This window comes from Lepus europaeus, chromosome 22, assembly GCF_033115175.1.
Source record: "Lepus europaeus isolate LE1 chromosome 22, mLepTim1.pri, whole genome shotgun sequence".
NCBI lineage: Eukaryota > Metazoa > Chordata > Mammalia > Lagomorpha > Leporidae > Lepus > Lepus europaeus.
In genome coordinates this window covers 38,063,395-38,081,979 of record NC_084848.1, presented here as the reverse complement: position 1 = coordinate 38,081,979, position 18,585 = coordinate 38,063,395, and the positions used below count along the sequence as shown (strand labels likewise).

The following is an 18,585-nucleotide window of genomic DNA, read 5'->3' as shown; positions in this document are numbered from 1 at the left end:
GATTTCCACCAGGCACACACTGGGAGGCAGCACTGCCAGCTCAAGTGCTTGGGTCAGCACTGTCACTCGTGGGGACCTGGATTGCGTTCCTAGCTCCTGGCTCTGGGCCCAGTCCTGCCATAGATACTGTGGGCATCTGGGGAGTGAACCAGCAGATGAGAGCTCTCTGTCACTCTTTCTCTCTGCCTTTCAAATATATAAAAACAAAAAAGTTAAAATACTCATGAGATTCATTAATGGAGGGATAGCTTATAATGGACTAATTCTCCTGCCAGACACTTAAAATATCTGAAAAACATTTTTTTTAAATTTTATTTGTTTATTTGAGAGGTAGAGTTACAGAGAGAGAGAAAGACAGAGAGAAAGGTCTTGCATATGCTGGTTCACTCCCCAAATGGCCATAGCAGCCAGGACTGGGCTGATCTGAAGCCAGAAGCCAGGAAATTCCTTGGGATCTTCCACATGGGTGCAGGGGCTCAAGGACTTGGGCCATCTTCTACTGCTTTCCCAGGCCACAGCAGAGAGCTGGATTGGATGTGGAGCAGCCGGGACTCGAACCGGCACCCATAGGAGATGCCGGAGTTGCAGGCAGTGGTTTTACCCGCTATGCCAGAGCACTGGCCCCTGGAAAACACACTTTAAAACAACTGGTTGGAGACACTGGAGAGCAACAAAAAACAGACACAGGCTAGAGGGAGCTGGACTTTTGAAAGAGAGGAACTGCCCGGGGTAAGAGCTGACTTGCAGGGCTTCCCCCAGGGTAATTCCCGGGCCGCGCAGGGTTGGGGGACAGGACTCCAGTAGGAAGTCACCGTCTGCTTGGCTTGAGCACTGAAATAGCAAGCTTCAGGACCACCGAGTGACTGCTCACTACGGAAAGAAATCCTGGAAGGGATGAGGCCGCAGGGGAAAAAGCCTCCGAGCGCAAGGGCTCTTCAAAACATGCGTGGAAATGGAACAAGAAAGGGTAAGCTTTTTTTTTCCCCCACAATATGTATTTTCATGGACTTTTGGGAGACTCCTTGTATACATGAATTTTGGATTTTTTGCACCAAAATAAACGCATTTTTTTATTTAAGTGACAGAAATAGAGAGAGAGAGAGAGAGAGCTGCCATCCCCTCGCCTACATCCTAAATGCCCCCCATAGCTGGGGCTGGGCCTGGCCAATGCAGTCAAGGTCTCCCACATGGGTGTCAGGGTACCTGAGCCATTGCCTGCTATATCCCAGGGCAGCAGCCCAGATCAGGAGCTAGAGCCGGGACTCAAACCCACGTACTCCAATATGGGACACAGGCACCCAACTAGCACCCTAACCACCGGGCTAAATGCCCATCCTCCTGTTCACCTCTTAATTCCACGTCTCCATAAGCTTTGTGAAGTAGCCTCGGACGGCAGTCCTCAAATCCTCGCTTCCAGCTAAACTGTATGAGCAAGGGGGAGTCCCAGAGGCCCAGGAAAAAGCAAAAGCTAGAACTGCTGGAAAACAGGAATTGAGATTTCAGCTGTTTCCCCACCGTGGAGGGGGAAGGGGGCAGATTTGAAGGTTGAGTCTCACAAAATTCAAAAGAGCTTAAGACACCCTGGGGTTTCCACTGGAGTTCCAGGTTAGCTACACCTCCTATCTCAGGACTACAGAATCTACCCCAGCACTAAAGAAAACAGTGAAATAGCCCCACCCTTTGAGCCTCCACAAACTCAAAGTGATCCCCAATAATTTAACTATTGGAAAACAAAAGAAAGGAACCATCTGATCATCTCAGGAAACCACAGGGGGCGGCGCTGTGATGCAGCAGTGCCGGCATCCCATATGGGCACCGGTTCTAGACCCGGCTGCTCCACTTCTGATCCAGCTCTCTGCTGTGGCCTGGGAAAGCAGTAGAAGATGGCCCAAGTCCTTGGGCCCCTGCACTCACGCGGGAGACCTGGAGGAAGCTCTTAGCCCCTGGCTTCAGACTGGCCCAGCTCCAGCCGTCATGACCATCTGGGGAGTGAACCAGCAGATGAAAGATCACTCGCTCTCTCTCTCTCTCTGCCTCTGCCTTTCCCTCTCTGTAACTCTGCCTTTTATATAAATAAATAAATCTTAAAAAAAAAAGAACAAAAAAGGCTTTTGTCAAAATGCAACAGTCACTCAATTAAAAAAAATACCAAAAAACTAGAGTACCTCAATTGCAATAACGCAAATACATCTATACAATGCAGACAGCTCACATCAGCCCTCTTGAGACTGAGTATCAGACAAGGGACTCCGCGTGTATTAAGTCATGAAAAAGCAAAAGAAAAAAACATAAACATTAGAAAATATAAACTGTCTTTATTCAGACTTCAAAGACAACATGATTGTATCTTAAGACAGCTACAAAAAAGTCTACTAGAGGGGCCGGCACTGGGGCGTAGTGGGTAAAGCTGCTGCCTGCAGTGCTAGCATCCCATATGGGCACAGATTCAAGGCCCGGCTGCTCCACTTCCCATCCAGCTCTCTGCTATGGCCTGGGAAAACAGTGGAGGATGGCCCAAGTGCTTGGGCCCCTGCATCTGCATCGGAGACCTTGAAGAAGCTCCTGCCTCCTGGCTTCAGATCATCCCAACTCTGGCTGTTGCAGCCATTTGGGGATGGAATCACCAGGTAAAACCCCTTTCTCTGTGTCTCTTCCACTCTCTATCTGTAGCTCTACCTCTCAAATAAATAATTTTTTTAAATTTTAATGTTTATGATTTTTATTCATTTGAGAGGCAAAGAGACAGAGACAAAGAAAGAGTGACAGAGATAGCTCCCAGCTGCTGGGTTACTCCCCCCAAATATCTGCCATATCTGGGGTTGGGCCAGGACAAAGCTGGGAATTCAGTCCAAGTAGGAAGCTGGGACCCAACTACTTGAGCTGCACCTGCTGTCTCCCAGGGTCTGCATTAGCAGGAATTGAGAGCAGAATTGTGACTTGGACCTAGGCACTCCAAGTGGAATCTGTCTTAACTGGCATCTTAACGGCTATGTCAAAAGGCCACCCCTACTAAGTGAATTTGTAAGAGCACAGGATGTAATGGCAATACACAAAATCAATTTTATTTCTACATGCCAACAACAAGCAGTTTCAAAATGAAGTTTCAACACCATTTATAACAGCATCAAAAAAGACTCAAAATACTTAGGATGTACAAGATGTGCAAGATGCTTGCATTGAAAATTACAAAATATTGGTAAGTGTTAACATTGATGAGCATTACTAAAGATCATTAATAATTGGAGAGATACACCACGTCATGGATTTTTAAGATGCTCATAACCGCTAGGATGCCAATTCTCCAAAAATTGATATACAGACCCAACACATTTTCTTTTTTTTTGACAGGCAGAGTGGACAGTGAGAGAGAGAGACAGAGAGAAAGGTCTTCCTTTTGCTGTTGGTTCACCCTCCAATGGCCGCGGTAGGCGCGCTGCGGCTGGCGCACCGCGCTGATCCTATGGCAGAAGCCAGGTGCTTCTCCTGGTATCCCACGGGGTGCAGGGCCCAAGAACTTGGGCCATCCTCCACTGTACTCCCTGGCCACAGCAAAGAGCTGGCCTGGAAGAGGGGCAACCGGGACAGAATCCGGCTCCCCGACCGGGACTAGAACCCGATGTGCCAGCACCGCAAGGTGGAGGATTAGCCTATTGAGCCACGGTGCCGGCCAGACCCAACACATTTTCAATTCAGAATCTAGCTGGCTTTTGTGTAGAAATAGGTAAGCTGACTCTAAAACTGATGTTAAGGTCAGTGGGTTAAGCCACCAACTGCAGCACTGGCATCTCATGGGAGTATCAGTTCAAGTACTAGAAACTCCACTTCTGATCCAGCTCCCTGCTAATGAGCCTGGAAGACCATGAAAGATGGCCCAAGTACTTGGATCTCTGCCACCCACATGGGAGACCTGGATGGAGTTCCTGGCTCCTGGACAAGTGCTGACCACTGCAGCCAACTTGGGAGTGAACCAGCAGATGGAAGACTGATCTCTCTCTCTCTCTCTCTCTCTCTCTCTCTCTCTCTCTCACTTTGCCTTTCAAACAAATATTTATAAATACATAATATAATTGTGTTAAAACTCTAAATCCTAGGAATAGCTAACCTTAGAGAAACAAAAAACATTTGGAGAACTGAAATTACTGAACCTTAAGAGTCACTATAAAGAAGCATTAATGAAGACACTGTGGTATTGACCTCAGGATGGACAAAGAGATCAACAGAACAGACGAGATAGTCCACAGGCTCATATACATAGCAAGATGCTTTTCAGCAAAGGCTCCAAGGTGATTAAACAGCGAGGGGAAAAAAGTCTTTCAACAAATAGTTCCAGAGTACAGAAAAATGTCAGTTCCTGCATCACATCACACACAAACATTAATTTAAAAGAGAACATAGACCTAAACATAAAAATTATAACTATGGGCTTCTAAAAGAAAACAGGAGATGATCTCTATGACTCTCTAGTAGACAAATTTTGTAGACAGGACACAAAGTGTACAAACTGTGAAAGAAGAGGTTGATGATGGGACTTCATAGAAACGTCTTCTCAAAGATTCTATCCAGAAAAATGAAAAGTGAAGCTACAGAATGGGAGGATGTCAGACATGACAAATATGTGTCCAGAAAATATATACACACACACATATAGATATACATACATATATATGTATATATATATGTATATATATATATTATATTAATTTAAAAGCCCCAATTTTAGATAACAGGCAAAATACTTGCACTGACCTTAGTCAAACAAAAAATCAGAAATACCAATAAGGAGCATGAGAAAGTGCTCAACGTCAGTGAGATGCAATATAAATCCACAGGCTACAGCTGGAACGTCTGAATTAAAAAGAATGACCACATCAAGTGTTGGTGAGCATGTGGAGCATTGGAAGCTCTCATACACTGCTGGTGGGACTATAAACAATACAGCCACCTTAGAAAGCCATTTTGGAGATTTTTTTTTTAATCAAGTTAAATATACCCACTCTGTTACCTAGCAATTCCACTCCTATGTACTTACCCAAGAGAAATGAAAGTGTATGTCCACAAAAATGTATGCACACAGAATATTCATAGAAGCATCACTGTTAATAGATAACAAACAAGAAGAACCCCAAAAGCCCACCCAAAGGAGAATGGGTAAATAAGCAGCGCTCCATTTATACAATGGGATACTATTCAGAAATAAAAAGAATAACATACTGACATACACAGTGATACGAATGACTGTTTCAAGAAATGTCGAGTGAAAGAAACTAGGCACAAGAGAGAACATCCTGCATGATTCCACTTATACAAACTTCTAGAATACGCAGAAATTATGTGGGCAAAGGCAGTGAGAGCAGGGACCCTGCAGCAGGACTGGCTGCGACCGGGTGCAGGGGGCTGTCGGAGGAATGAGAAGGTCTGGATCTTGGACGGGGGTGCTGGCTATGCGCAGTAGGCATTCGACCAAATCCAAACTGTGCACTTCTGAGCTTCCATTTGACCACGTATGGACTTTACCTTCATTTTAAACAATCACTGAGGCAGGGAAGTGTGGCAGCAGCAACTCACAGGGTGGGAAGGAGACCGAGATGATAGAGAAGAGAACACGCTCGCTGATGTTCTTTCGTAGACATTCAGAGGCAAAGGAAAGGATTGGCACAAAACTCAACATCTGAAGCACCGTTGAATAGACATGAACCCAAGAACAAAACCCCATTCAGCTGCGAGGGTGACAAACACTTAGTGAGATCTTCAACAGACAATGCATTTGGCAAATTTTTACCTGGCAATGGAAATAAGTCACTACTAGGCAACAAAACAGCAGCCAGCCCAACTGAAGACTGGTTCTCTCTCTCTCTCTCTCTCACACACACACACACACACACACACATACATCTTCCACCTGCTGATTCACTCCCCAAATGCCCACAACAGCCAGAGCTGGGCCAAGCCAAAGCCAGGAGCCAGGAGCTCCATCTAGGTCTGTCACATAGGCGGCAGGGCCCCAGGTACTTTGGCCGTCACCTCCCAGCATGCATTCACGGAAGCTGGACAGGAAAGAGACCAGCCAGGACTCAGACTGGTGATCTGGTAAAAGACGCGGGCACCGCAAGCGGCAGCTTAATTCATGCCACAATGCCCACTCCCAAAATGCTTTCTTAACATTTCTACAATAGAAATTCCTATTATCTGACATATATCAGAAACCACCCAAAACTTATTCTTACCTTCAGTGAAACTTCCCGTTAGGGTTATCACCACAAATACTTTCCCCTCAGGTTCCAGATCCACCTACAAAGAAGAAAAAAAAAAAAAGTGTGTTTTAATATGAAAGCATTTTATGTGGGCCTTAATTTATTCCTTCAATAGAAGCCTAGATGTGTAAATTATAGTCATAAAGCAACTCTATGCCTCCCATTAAACAGCAGACAGGCAAGGAAATAACTGAAAACTCAAGAAAGTGTAAAGATTGAAAAGCAAATCTAAAAGAAACCACATTTTTTTCAGAGCTTCAAAATTTTATTCTCTTCCATTTTTGGCTCTTGATGATAACAGAGAAGCACTCATATATTTGGGCAACTGCTTTTGAAGCACCCATAGTTAATGTACACCACTTAGAAGAGCAGCATTTTAACAGATCACATGGCAAGAAAATGAAATAGAGAAATCAGGGCAACACGCCAGGCCATGAGCAAATGTGGTGTAGTCAACTGCCAATCTTTACTCTGATGGAATAAAACGTAGCATCTTTTCCTATGCATTTTCACCAAAGCTGTCAACCTTAAGGCACCACCAGGGAAGGAACCTTAGGAGCCTGCATCCCCTACTCTTGACTCCTAGTGAGCGTCTCAACATCTTCTGAGATACCATGCCATTCACTCTGCAAAAGAGGCAACCTCAAGTCCTTACACACACCCCTTCCCCCCAAGCCCTCAACGCAGCCTGGCGCCCAGGAAGGCACAGCCCCCTGCTGATCCCACCAGCCAGGCGGGCACCTTCTGCTTAAAACTTGACTGCTTAAAAACTTGACTATCCACGAGTACCGCAAAGCCTTGCCACGAGTTCTGTGGACTCAAATACATGAATTTACAACTACCCTGAAAGCAATCAGCCAGCTGCGCCCATGGCTTCATGGGTCCAAAGAGGAGGGTCAAAGCTGAGTCTAGACCAGGATGGTCATTTTGCACAGCCTGGTCAGTGTAAATAAGAAAGCTCTTGCACCAGGCCAGTCTGACTCTGCACTCAGCTGGGACCTGGACAAGGTCCTTTCCACCCCACCCCACCAACGGTCTCATCTGCAAGTGTGTGGTGTCATGACTCAGCATTTCTGACGCGGCTTCCATCATGTGATCTTCACGACCCTGAGCAGTACTATTTGCTGTTTTAATTGCACCCATAGGTGAGCAAAGCTTCCCCCCGCCCCCAACCAAATGCCTTGGCCTTATCCTGGGTCAACACCCTTGACTTTTTATTTTATCATCCCTTGATTGTATACTTTTTCGGCTCAAGGATACCTGTTTTGTAGACTTTGAAAGCTCTCTGTGCAGACAGCCTCTCTCTGCATATACCCCATTTCCTGTGTGCTGCCCTAATGTAAGACACCTCTGTGTTCAAAGCAGCTGCCTGCACCCCCACTTTGCTAACTTACTATGTCCCCTCCACTGCCTGAACATCACTCGGGAACCTTGCTGGAACCCATCTCCACACAGAACTCTCAGGCGAGATGACTAAACAGGATCTCGGTCTCTAATTGTCTCCATTCTGCCTGGACTTGCTTCAAGTCCCAAATACGTTATTTTTAAAAGCCACTCCCTCACCTTCGATATAAAGGCCTGGCAGAGAACACACACAGACACACACATTCGACCTCACAACACCAACCGCTGCTGGCACAGGAGCAACCGCAGGGAGCCTGCGGGCAGACAGACTGAGGGTGGCGGGGGCCGCCTCCGCCATCCTGCAGCCCAACTCCAGCATAATCTCCCTCCAGCACCGCCCCACAGCCTGCAGGGATAATCCCGGACCCGGAGGGTCAACACCGCCCCACGGCCTGCAGGAATAGCCCTTGGACCCCGAGGGTCAGCAGCTGCCTGGACTGACGTCAGGAGACTGCATCACGTGGCATCCACATTTGTCAGAGGTACAAGAGGCCACTCTCACTTCCCACCCATGCCACCAGGGTGCTGGGGAAGTGAGATTCAAATGCCAGCTTCAAGCCCTGTCCTTCCAGGGAAGGGAGCATGCGCTAAAACATGGAACCTGCACACAGGATCTTCCAAACGTCAGCTGGAGACTCATTAGAGGGAAACAATTTGGTGGGTTGCACAAAACAGATTTTTTTTTTTTTTAAGAAAAAGGCAACAGAAAATATGACACACCAAGGTGAGACGCAAAAGCACTATTTCATGAAACTTCTGTTTGTGGTTTTATATGCATGTATAAGGGTTTTATTTAGTTTTTTTTTTTTTCCCAGAGAGAGACAGATATCTTCCATCTACTGGCTCAGTCCCCAAATGACTGCAACAGCCAGGACTAGGCTTGGCCAAAGTCAGGAGCTGGGAACTCAACCCAGGTCCCAAAAGTAATTGGGACCCAATTACTTGAGCCACCATTGCTGCTTCCCAGGGTGTACATTAGCAGGAAGCTGGAGCTGGGTGCTAGAACCAAGACTCAAACTCAAGTACCCCAATGTGGGACCCTGGACAACCTAACCAGAGGCTTAGCCACCAGCCCAACCCCCTGCCCGTGGATCAGGTTTTAATGTAAAAGCATATTCCTTACTGTATCACAGAGAAACAGCTCAGAAAAAAATGTGTTAGACGTTACCTATTCTATCTACAAAATGTCGGTGGGTTGTTGTCATGTATCCACAGTAGGTTCTTGGATACCCTCAATGACAGCCAACTCACTCGCTCAACAGCCAGCCTATTCCATTCCTGTCCTCCAAGAAAGATCTTCATGAGCAGAAATGCAACAAGATCAATAGTTTCCACTCCTTGACCCTAGTTCCGTCCTCCAGCACTCTGGTGGACACTGTGTCTCTAGCCAGGACACCCACTGCAGTTTCTGGAACAGCACATGAGCTTCATGTAGAACCAGCTCTCCCTCTTGGGCAGCCACATGGCCCCGCTGGGACTCTGCTCCTGGCTGCACAGTGTGCAGGTTACCCAGGCCTAGCCACTCAGAGCCGTGAACTCCCCCCGGCTGGATGTCTCGACTGGAGCTGGCACATTCCCCGTATCTGGCTCTCAGAGTCGTTCCAATTCCCCACCCTCAGTTCATTCAGGTTTGGGCACAGAATCCAAGGAGATCCAATGGGCAATGCTGGATCTAAAAGGGAGCGATGAGACCTCACTTGGGCTAAACTTCAATTCGGAAGGCCATAAAGGTGGAAGTGGTATCAGCACACTGGCCTAGAGTCACGCCAATGAAGAGCTGGGGACTCATTCAGGCCTCCCACGTTGAGGGGCGGGGACCTGAGTACTGGAGCCATCATCGTCTGCCACATCCTAGGCTGTGCAAGGTGGAGCTGAACTTGGACTCCAGGCGCTACTTCACGGGGTTCAGGAATCCCAAGCTGTGGCCTAACTGCTCCACCCCACTCCGGACCCTCCATGAGCTCTTCGGCAGGCCCCTCGTGTGTAGGTTTGGGAGATAAGGGTCTGTGCTCAAGACCTACGAGAGCGGAGAGACAGAGACCAGGTCTTGCTGATGTTTCAATGGAGCGCTCGGAGTCTCCCTAGATTCGGCTGCACTTTGCACATCCAGCTTGAGCAGGGTTTTCTATCACGTGCGCCCCAAGTGTCAGCTGAAGTGAGGGACTCATGACTGCATCCCCCCAGCCATGCTCCCCACCCCACCCCCCACGATCCCACTCTCTGCTTCCCTCCAGCGCCGAGACAACCACTGTCGCTCTCCCATCTCCTCCTACCGTCAACTCCAAGCACCTGCCTGTGTCCGTCTCAGCTGAGTTCTGCAGCGCGTGACCTGCTTAGCAGCGCCTTCTGCCTGAACCTCTCCCCCCCTTGCCTCCGGGACACCCCTCTTGTGGCCCTCCTCCCTCCTCCCTTCTCTCCCTCTCGGCCTCCCTCCTTCCCATTCCCTGACAGCCTTGCACCTTGCTGCCCCCAGTCCTCTTTGACTTCTGCTGGAAGATCCAGACTTGTGATTTCAAACTTAGTCTGAGCTCTTTCAACTCTGGCATAGGACTGGGAGGAAGGAATATCATGGGATCTTCAACAAGAGGGGGGTGGTCTCTAGACAGGGGTGGAGTCAGACTCATTTCCTGTCTGGAACACAGACCTCCCGATCCCATGCAAGAAAGCATTGCAAAATACTCATGGAGGGTCGGGCGGCTGGCACAGCAGTTAAGCCACTGCTTGGGATGCCTGCACCCATGGAGGAGTGCCTGGGGTCAGGCTCCAGCTCTGCTCTCCATTCCAGGTTCCTGCTAATGTACATTAGCAGGTAACAGCTCCAGTACTTGGGTCCCTGCCACCCACCTGGGAGACCCAGGCCTGAATTGTCTTCCTGGGTCCTGGCTTTGGTCTGGCCCAATCTTGGTTGTTGGCACATCTGGGGATTCTGTCTGTCTCTCTCTCTGCCTTTCAAATAAGCAGAATGAATAAATTCTTCAAAATTTTTAGTTTATGAGCAATAGAATTAAAACATATTTTGGTACAAAAAAAATTGGAAGCCACACACATGAGTGGTCTACATGAAGCTCATGAAAATGTGTATTATGCAAATCTAGACACAGATCAGAAAACTTTTGTGCCAGAATACAATTATCTGGGGCCGGTGCTGTGGCACAGTGGGTTAAACACCCTGGCCTGAAGCACAGGCATCCCATGTGGGCATGGGTTCGAGACCCGGCTGTTCCACTTCCAGTCCAGCTCTCTGCTGTGGCCTGGGAAAGCAGTGGAGGATGGCCCAAGTCCTTGGGCCCCTGCACCCACATGGGAGACCTGGAGGAAGCTCTTGGCTCCTGGCTTCAGATCGGCGCAGCTCTGGCCATTGCGGTTAATTGGGGAGTGAACCATCAGATGGAGGACCTCTCTCTCTCTCTCTCTCTCTCTCTCTCTCTCCCTCTCCTTTCTCTGTGTAACTCTGACTTTTGAATAAATAAATCTTTTAAAAAAATACAATTATCTTTCATTCCATTTTCCAGGACCTTTGGAAAGCACCCTGGTGAGGCCAACACTGTGGCGTAGTGGGCTAAGCCTCTACCTGCAGCAGTGGCTTCCCCTATGGGTGTCAGTTGGTATCCCGGCTGCTCCTTTTCTAATCCAGCTCCCTGCTGATGGCCTAAGAAGGTAGTGGAGGATGGCCCAAGTGCTTGGCCCCTGCACCCGGGTGGGAGACCTGGAAGAAGCTCCTGGCTTCAGATCAGCTCAGCTCCAGCCACTGCGGCCATTTGGGGAGTGAACCAGCAGATGGAATGCTGGCCTCTCTGTCTCTTCCTCTCTCTGTCTGTAACTCTACCACTCAAATAAATAAAATCTTTTAAGAAATAAAAATTTTAAAAGCACCTTGGCATGTACCTTCTCTGAAAATATCCATCCCACACTACTAGGCCCCACCTGTCTACACCCCTGCCCCGGCGGTCCACACCAGGAGCCGGGGCTCCCTGCATGTACCACAACTGTACCCTCCAGTCCACTTCCCAAGTCTCTGCACCCCTACTGCCGTGTGTCACCTGGCCTCTGGCAACGGCCTTCCATCTGGTTGCTCTATCCCTAGTTCTATTTCTGTCCTCTGCTGCCAATGACAGTTTTCAAATATTAAAATCCGGCCACCTGTCCTCCCAATAGCGTCTCCTTCAACCCGTCCTCTCCCTTCTACAAGGCCCACATTCCTTCGCCCTGGACACAATGGCCCTTCCTGTCTTTCTGATTTCCCCTCCACTGCAAAAACAAACAACCTGCATTGCAGCCTCCGCGAATCCTTGTCCGTTCTCCACGAAGGCATGGCATTTCATTTATTCTGACAGAGTGACAAGATGTGTTACGGGTCAGGTAGCATACCGGGAAATGTCGTCCAAAGGATGGGAGTCACACATCACCTGTCTGAAGCTCTCTGCTTGCTGCTCTGGGCAGGCCGTCTTTCTGGCTGGAGGATCCTTTCCCTTTTTGACTGTCTGGACTCGCACCTGTCCATCAGGACGCAACTCAAGCCTCAGCTTTCCAGGGAGACCTCACAGACCTCTTGCTCGCACTTATGGAGACCAGACTGGAACCACACCAGCCCCTGTCACTGAGAACCGGGCTGCACACACAAGAGGCCTGAAAATGGTTTGTGGAGCAAATCGATAAAGTCACAACTACAGATACCCCAGCTTCCTTCCGTAGCTTCATATAGAACATGGTTTCCTCCTGACACGCCCTGGTATCTTCACATCCCTACCGAAAAGATAAATGTAGGGTGCAGGGGTTTAGACACTGCTTAGGATGCTGGGTTTGAATTCCAGCTCTGTGTTTCCAATTCCAGTATGTTTTCAGAAAAGTCATTAGTTAATTGTTATTTCTCTGAAAGGCATAGAGACAGACAGAAAGAGATCTTCCATCCATTGGTTCACTCCTCAAATGCCCACGACAGCCAGGACAAAGACAGGAGTCTGGAACTCCATCCTGTTCTCCCCATGGGTGACAGAGGCTGAAGTATTTGAACCATGATCTGCTGCCTCTGCAGGTGCTCGTTAGCAGAAAGCTAGAATCAGAAGTGGAACGAGGACTCGAGTCTAGGCACTCTGATAAGGGATGCAGGAATCCCTTCTAACGCATACTTTGGGAAGCAGCACGTAGTTGGGTCCCTGTCACCCATGTGAAAGACCTAGAATTGAGTTCTTTTTTTTTTTTTTTTTTTTTGACAGGCAGAGTGGACAGTGAGAGAGAGAGACAGAGAGAAAGGTCTTCCTTTGCCGTTGGTTCACCCTCCAATGGCCGCCGCGGTAGCGCGTTGCGGCCGGCGCACCGCGCTGTTCCGACGGCAGGAGCCAGGTGCTTATCCTGGTCTCCCATGGGGTGCAGAGCCCAAACACTTGGGCCATCCTCCACTGCACTCCCTGGCCACAGCAGAGAGCTGGCCTGGAAGAGGGGCAACCGGGACAGGATCGGTGCCCCGACCGGGACTAGAACCCGGTGTGCCGGCGCCGCAAGGCGGAGGATTAGCCTGTTGAGCCAGGGCGCCGGCCAGAATTGAGTTCTTGACTTCAGCCTGGCCCAGCCCTGTCAGTGGCAGGCATATGGGGAGTAAACCAATGGACAGTAGGTCTCTGTCTGTCTCTCTCTCTCTACCTTCCCCCAGCCTTTCAAATTCAATAAATAAATAAGTTTTAAAATACTGACTATCAGCCTGTGGGTGTGACCTGACCCTCACAGGGGAGAGCAAGATAATCCCCAGCCTTTAGGGCTGCAGCTGGACACGAGGGGCACACAGAGAAGCCCGGTGCCCCAGACTGAGTGTGCCACCAGCTGAAGCTTTTACACCTTCACCACGTACTCTGGGCCTTGCTTCCCACGTCCTGTGCGACACAGTGCAGAGGCCCAAACCCCTTCATAAAACCTAAACCACTTCCTCTCTTCTCTCTGTACGGTTTTGTTTTTCCATACCTCTGTTTTTCATTGTATTTGGAATACAAAGAGAGAGAAAGAGACAAATGGACAGAGATGTCCTCCCATTGGCTGGTTCGCTCCCCTGATATCCACAGTAGCAGGGGTTGGGCCAAGCCGAAGCTGGAAGCCAGGACTCGACCCTGGTCTCCCACATGAGTGGCAGGCTCCTAGTTCTTGAACCATGATCTGCTGCCTCTCGGGGTCCTCATTCACAGGAACCTACTAGGAAGTGGAGCCAGGAATGCAGACCCAGGTGCTCTACACGGTGTCTCAAGCACTGTGCCAAATTCTCGCCCCTCTGTAGAATTTTAGATTTTCTTCCAGGCCCCAAGGTTTGCTGGTTCTCAAATCCAGTGAGTTCACTCACTCTCCTTCTGAGCGTCAGGATTTCCCAACTCAGCGCCTCAGGTGAGCTACGCCATCATCGAAGGCACAGCCAGGAAGTCGAACAGACCCGAGGGAAGCCAGAACCTAGCATGCCCGCACAGCCATGCAGAGAGCAACAAATACACCAGCCCCTCTCAGCTACAGCCCACTCCTGTCGGTCAGAAAGGCAACTCCGGGCCCTTGCAGAAACACAGAAACCCGTGGCTTTTTTAAAAAAAAGCAGCATTCTTACAAACAAACAGATCAACAAACAGAAGGAGAGAATGCAGAGCAAGAACATGGTGCCCAAACAACTAGAAATCTGTATGCAAAATAATAACCTCCAACCTCTGTGCTGTAACTTACACATAAATTACCTCACGCTGATGCACAGACATAAACTAAAACCTAAAAGCTTCTAAAAAATATACATAAGAGAACATCTTTGGGACCTTGAGGTAGGCAAATATTTCGTAGTTACAACGCCAAAAAACACTATCCATAACACAGCAAATTGGGCTTCATGGAAATCGAAAGTTCTGCTTTGATTTTCTGATTGGCAGAAAATATTTCTGATTGGCAGTAAATCATACACCTGTATGCTGTAGCACCTGTGTCCGGGATATGTAAAGAACTCACAGCACTCAATAATAAGAAAACAACCTCATGTTTTAAAATGGATTTCATGACGCAGGCAATCAGCCCGGCGATGAAGACGCCAGTTAAGGTGCCCATGGCCCATTTCGAAGTACCTGGGTTCCATAGCAAACTCCAGATTCCCACCAGTGTAGACCCTGGGAGGAAGTGATGATGGCTCAAGTGACTGGGCTCCTACCACCCTCACAGGAGACCTGGATTGACTTCCTGGCTCCTGTCCTTGGCCTTGGCTCTGGCCCCGCCCCAGTTGTTGCAGGCATTTGGGGAGTGAACCAGCAGATGAGAGCTCTCTGTGTCTCTCACTCCCTACTTCTCCATCTCTTTGTACCTTGAAAATAATTTTTTAAAGACTTACTTTATTTACCTGAAAGGCAGAATTATAGAAAGAGAGAGGGAGAGACAGAAAAGAGAGCAATCTTCCATCTGCTAGTTCACCCCCCAAATGGCCACAAGGGCCAGGGCTGGGCCAGGCTGAAGCCAGCAACCAGGAGCTTCACCTGGGTCTCCCACATGGCAGCAGGGACCCAAGCACTTGGGCCATCTTCCGCTGCTGTCTCAGGTGGATTAGCAGGGAGCTGGATCAGAAGAGGTTCCCGGCTCCTGGCTTCGGATCGACCCAGCTCCAGCCGTTGAGGCCATTTGGGGAGTGAAGCAACAGATGGAAGACTACTCTCTCTGTCTCTCCCTCTCTCTGCAACTCCATCTCTCAAATAAACAAATCTTTTTTAAAATGGTTTTAATAAATGATCATGGAAACTTTACTAATAATAGCTAAAAAGTAGAAGTAAAATGTCCATCAGCTAATTAATATGTCTTACAAAATGTTACATCTCCTATAATAGAACAGTACTCAACAATGAAGAGAAGTGAACTATTGATGCATACAACAACATGGGAGAATCTCAAAATACTAAATGAGAAAAGCCAGACAAGAAGAGTATTTTCTATAGGATTCTATTTCTATAAACTCTAGAAAAAGCAATCTAAACCAAAGCGAGTGACAGAGAACACACCGGTGGTTGCCTGGAGACAGTGGTTAGAGTAGCAACAGGAGTGGCAGGGAGGGGATGAGACGGGCACTAGAGACCAAGAGGATCAAAACGGAAAGGAAACCTTCTTAACAAACGGTACCAGGACAACAGGTGAACATCCTTGCACAAAAGGATGGAGTTGGACCCATACCTCCTAACATCTGGAAGCATAACTTTGTCAAAACGGCTCACAGCCCTAAATGTTAGAACTCATAAACTCTCAGAAGAAAACACAGGAATAAATTCTCCTGACTTTGGACTAGGCAATGAAAGGGTCAATTACCAAAAGCATAAGTAACCCCCTCCCTATGGAGGTCAAAAAATACCAGACAAACCCACAGAATTGGAGGGAACATTTAAAAATCGTGTCTGTTGAAAGGCTTATATCCAGAATAGGAAGGTACATTTATTTTGGTGCCAGAATGTTTTTGACATATAAGCATAGTTTTTGTATAATACACATTTCCATGAACTTTTTGAAGACACCCACAGCATGGATTTCACATTTTTTTTTAAGATTTATTTATTTCCATGAAAGGCAGAGTTACAGAGAGGCAGAGGTGAAAAAAGAGAGAGAGAGAGTCTTCCATCTGCTAGTTCACTCCCCAAATGGCTGCAATGGCCAGAACTGTGCCAATCCGAAACCAGGAGCCAGGAGCTTTTTCCAGGTCTCCCATGAGGGTGCAGGGGCTCAAAGACTTGGGCCATCTTCTGCTTTCCCAGGCCATAGCAGAGAGCTGGATGGGAAGTGGAGCAGCCAAGACTTGAACCGGTGCCCATATGGGATGCTGGCAGTGCAGGTGGCGGCTTTACCCACTACGCCACAGCACCGGCCCCAGATTTCACATTCTTTGCACCAGAAGAAACATACCTTTTAATTCCATTTTCCATACACTTTTTGAAGTACCCTCATATACTTAAAAAAAAAAGCTCAACAATTCAACAATAAACCCAGAACCCAATTTTTAAAATAAGCAAAGATTTTGAATTGACACTTGTACAAAGAAGATAGACAAGTAATAAGTATGTGAAAATACGCTCGTTATCATTAGCCGCAAGGGAAATGCAAATCAAAACCACAAGGAGGTAGCTCTTCTCACCGACAAAGTGGCTGTAATGAAAAAGTAGACAGGGGTGAGTGTTAAAAAAGCCCTTGGAAGCTTGCACACTGTGGAGGCGTTAAGGTCAGCCCTGTAGACAAAAATCTGGTAGCCTCTCAAGAGCTTACGAGCAAAGTTAGCACACAACCCAGCGAGCCCATGCTAGGCTGGCTCAGCAGAACCAGAAAGACCCTCACACAGAAACTTCTACCCAAACGTTCACACCAGCACTGCTCACACTGGCCAAGAACAGCCAAGAGCCTAAACATGAACGCATGGGCTACAGGGCACACGGCGATGTGTCCACACAGTGAGACAGTTCTTGGCAATCGCCGAGGACAATACAGGACGGGTCCCGAGAAACCACAGACGTGAAGGAAGCCAATCAGGAGCGGCCACGCACGGCACAACTGCGCAAGCCTGAAACGTCCAGTCGGGCGAATCCGCAGATGGAGAGAGATCAGTGGCTGCTTAGGGGTGGAGGAGTAAAAGGAGAGTGCGGGTTAGCTGTCAGGGCCCTCCTTCAGAGGGGAAAAAGTGTTCAAAATTTTCTTTTTTAATGTTCATATATTTTCATCTACTTGAAAGGCACAGCGAGAGAGAGAGAGAGAGAGAGAAATCTATTCACTGGTTCACTCCCCAAATGACCACACCAACCAGGGCTGGGCCAGGCCAAGGCCAGGACCCCCTAAATTTCCATTTTTGAAATGTGTCATTTAATGTGCATCCATAATACCTCCACAGGAGCCGGTGTTGGGGCACAGCCGCTGTTTGGAAGACCAGCATCCCAAGTAGGAGGGCTGGTTGGAGTCCCAGCTGCTTTGCTTCCAATCCAGCTCCTTGTTAACACGCTTGGGAACGCAGTGGAAAATGGCCCAAGTCCTTGGGCCCCAGCCACCCACGTGGCTTCAGTCTGCTTGACCTGGGTCCTTGTGACCATTTGGGGAGTGAACCAACAGATTGAAGATTCTGTGTGTGTGTGTGTGTGTGCATGTTGCCCTGCCTCTCAAATAAACAAATAAATCCATAACAATAAATAAATAATAAGTGATCCCTCCATTTAAAAAAAAAAAAGAAAAGAAAAAAGCTCTCTGAACTTCCACTTTGACTGTGACCCTATCGGAATAAGATCAAAGTCAGCGAACCCCAAAGGCTTCCATAGCCCTGGCAACTCATGACTAGAGCCTAGGGAGATTACTGACGCCATGAACAGGAGTGTCAAATTGTTAAGTCAGCAACAGGAGTCACTGTGTACTTACATCCCATGTGGGATCTGTCCTTAATGTGTTGTCTAATGTGCAGTGATGCTATAACTAGTACTGAAACAGTATTTTACACTTTGTGTTTCTGCATGGGTACAAACTGATGTGATCTTTACTAATTATATACTGAATCGATCTTCTGTATATAAAGATAATTGGAAATGAAAAAAAAAAAACCTGGTGTTAAATTGGAAATGGCATAGAAAATTAATTAATTTTTTAAAAAATATTATGTAGGATCTCTGCCTTTAATGTGCTGTACACTCTTATTTAATGCTATAACTAGTACTCCAACAGTATTTTTTTTTTCACTTTGTGTTGCTATATGGGGGCAAATTGTTGAAATCGTTACCTAATTTATACTAAACTGATCTTTTGTATATAAAGAGAATTGAAAATGAATCATGATGTGATTGGAAGGGGAGAGGGAGCGGGAAAGGGGAGGGTTGTGGGTGGGAGGGAAGTTTTGGGAGGGGGAAGCCATTGTAACCCATAAGCTGTACTTTGGAAATTTATATTCATTAAATAAAAGTTTAATAAAAAAAAAAAAAGAAAAGAA

General features: G+C 47.6%; 1 protein-coding gene across 1 annotated transcript in view; it reads right to left on the bottom strand.

Annotated features, from left to right (window-relative positions):
* PRKCH (protein kinase C eta) overlaps positions 1–18,585 on the bottom strand; it is a 274,168-nt gene that overhangs the window by 183,262 nt on the left and 72,321 nt on the right. The window contains exon 2 of the mRNA XM_062181544.1: positions 6,225–6,288. Within this exon, the coding sequence (XP_062037528.1) occupies positions 6,225–6,288 (64 nt within the window). The remainder of the gene's footprint in view (positions 1–6,224; positions 6,289–18,585) is intronic.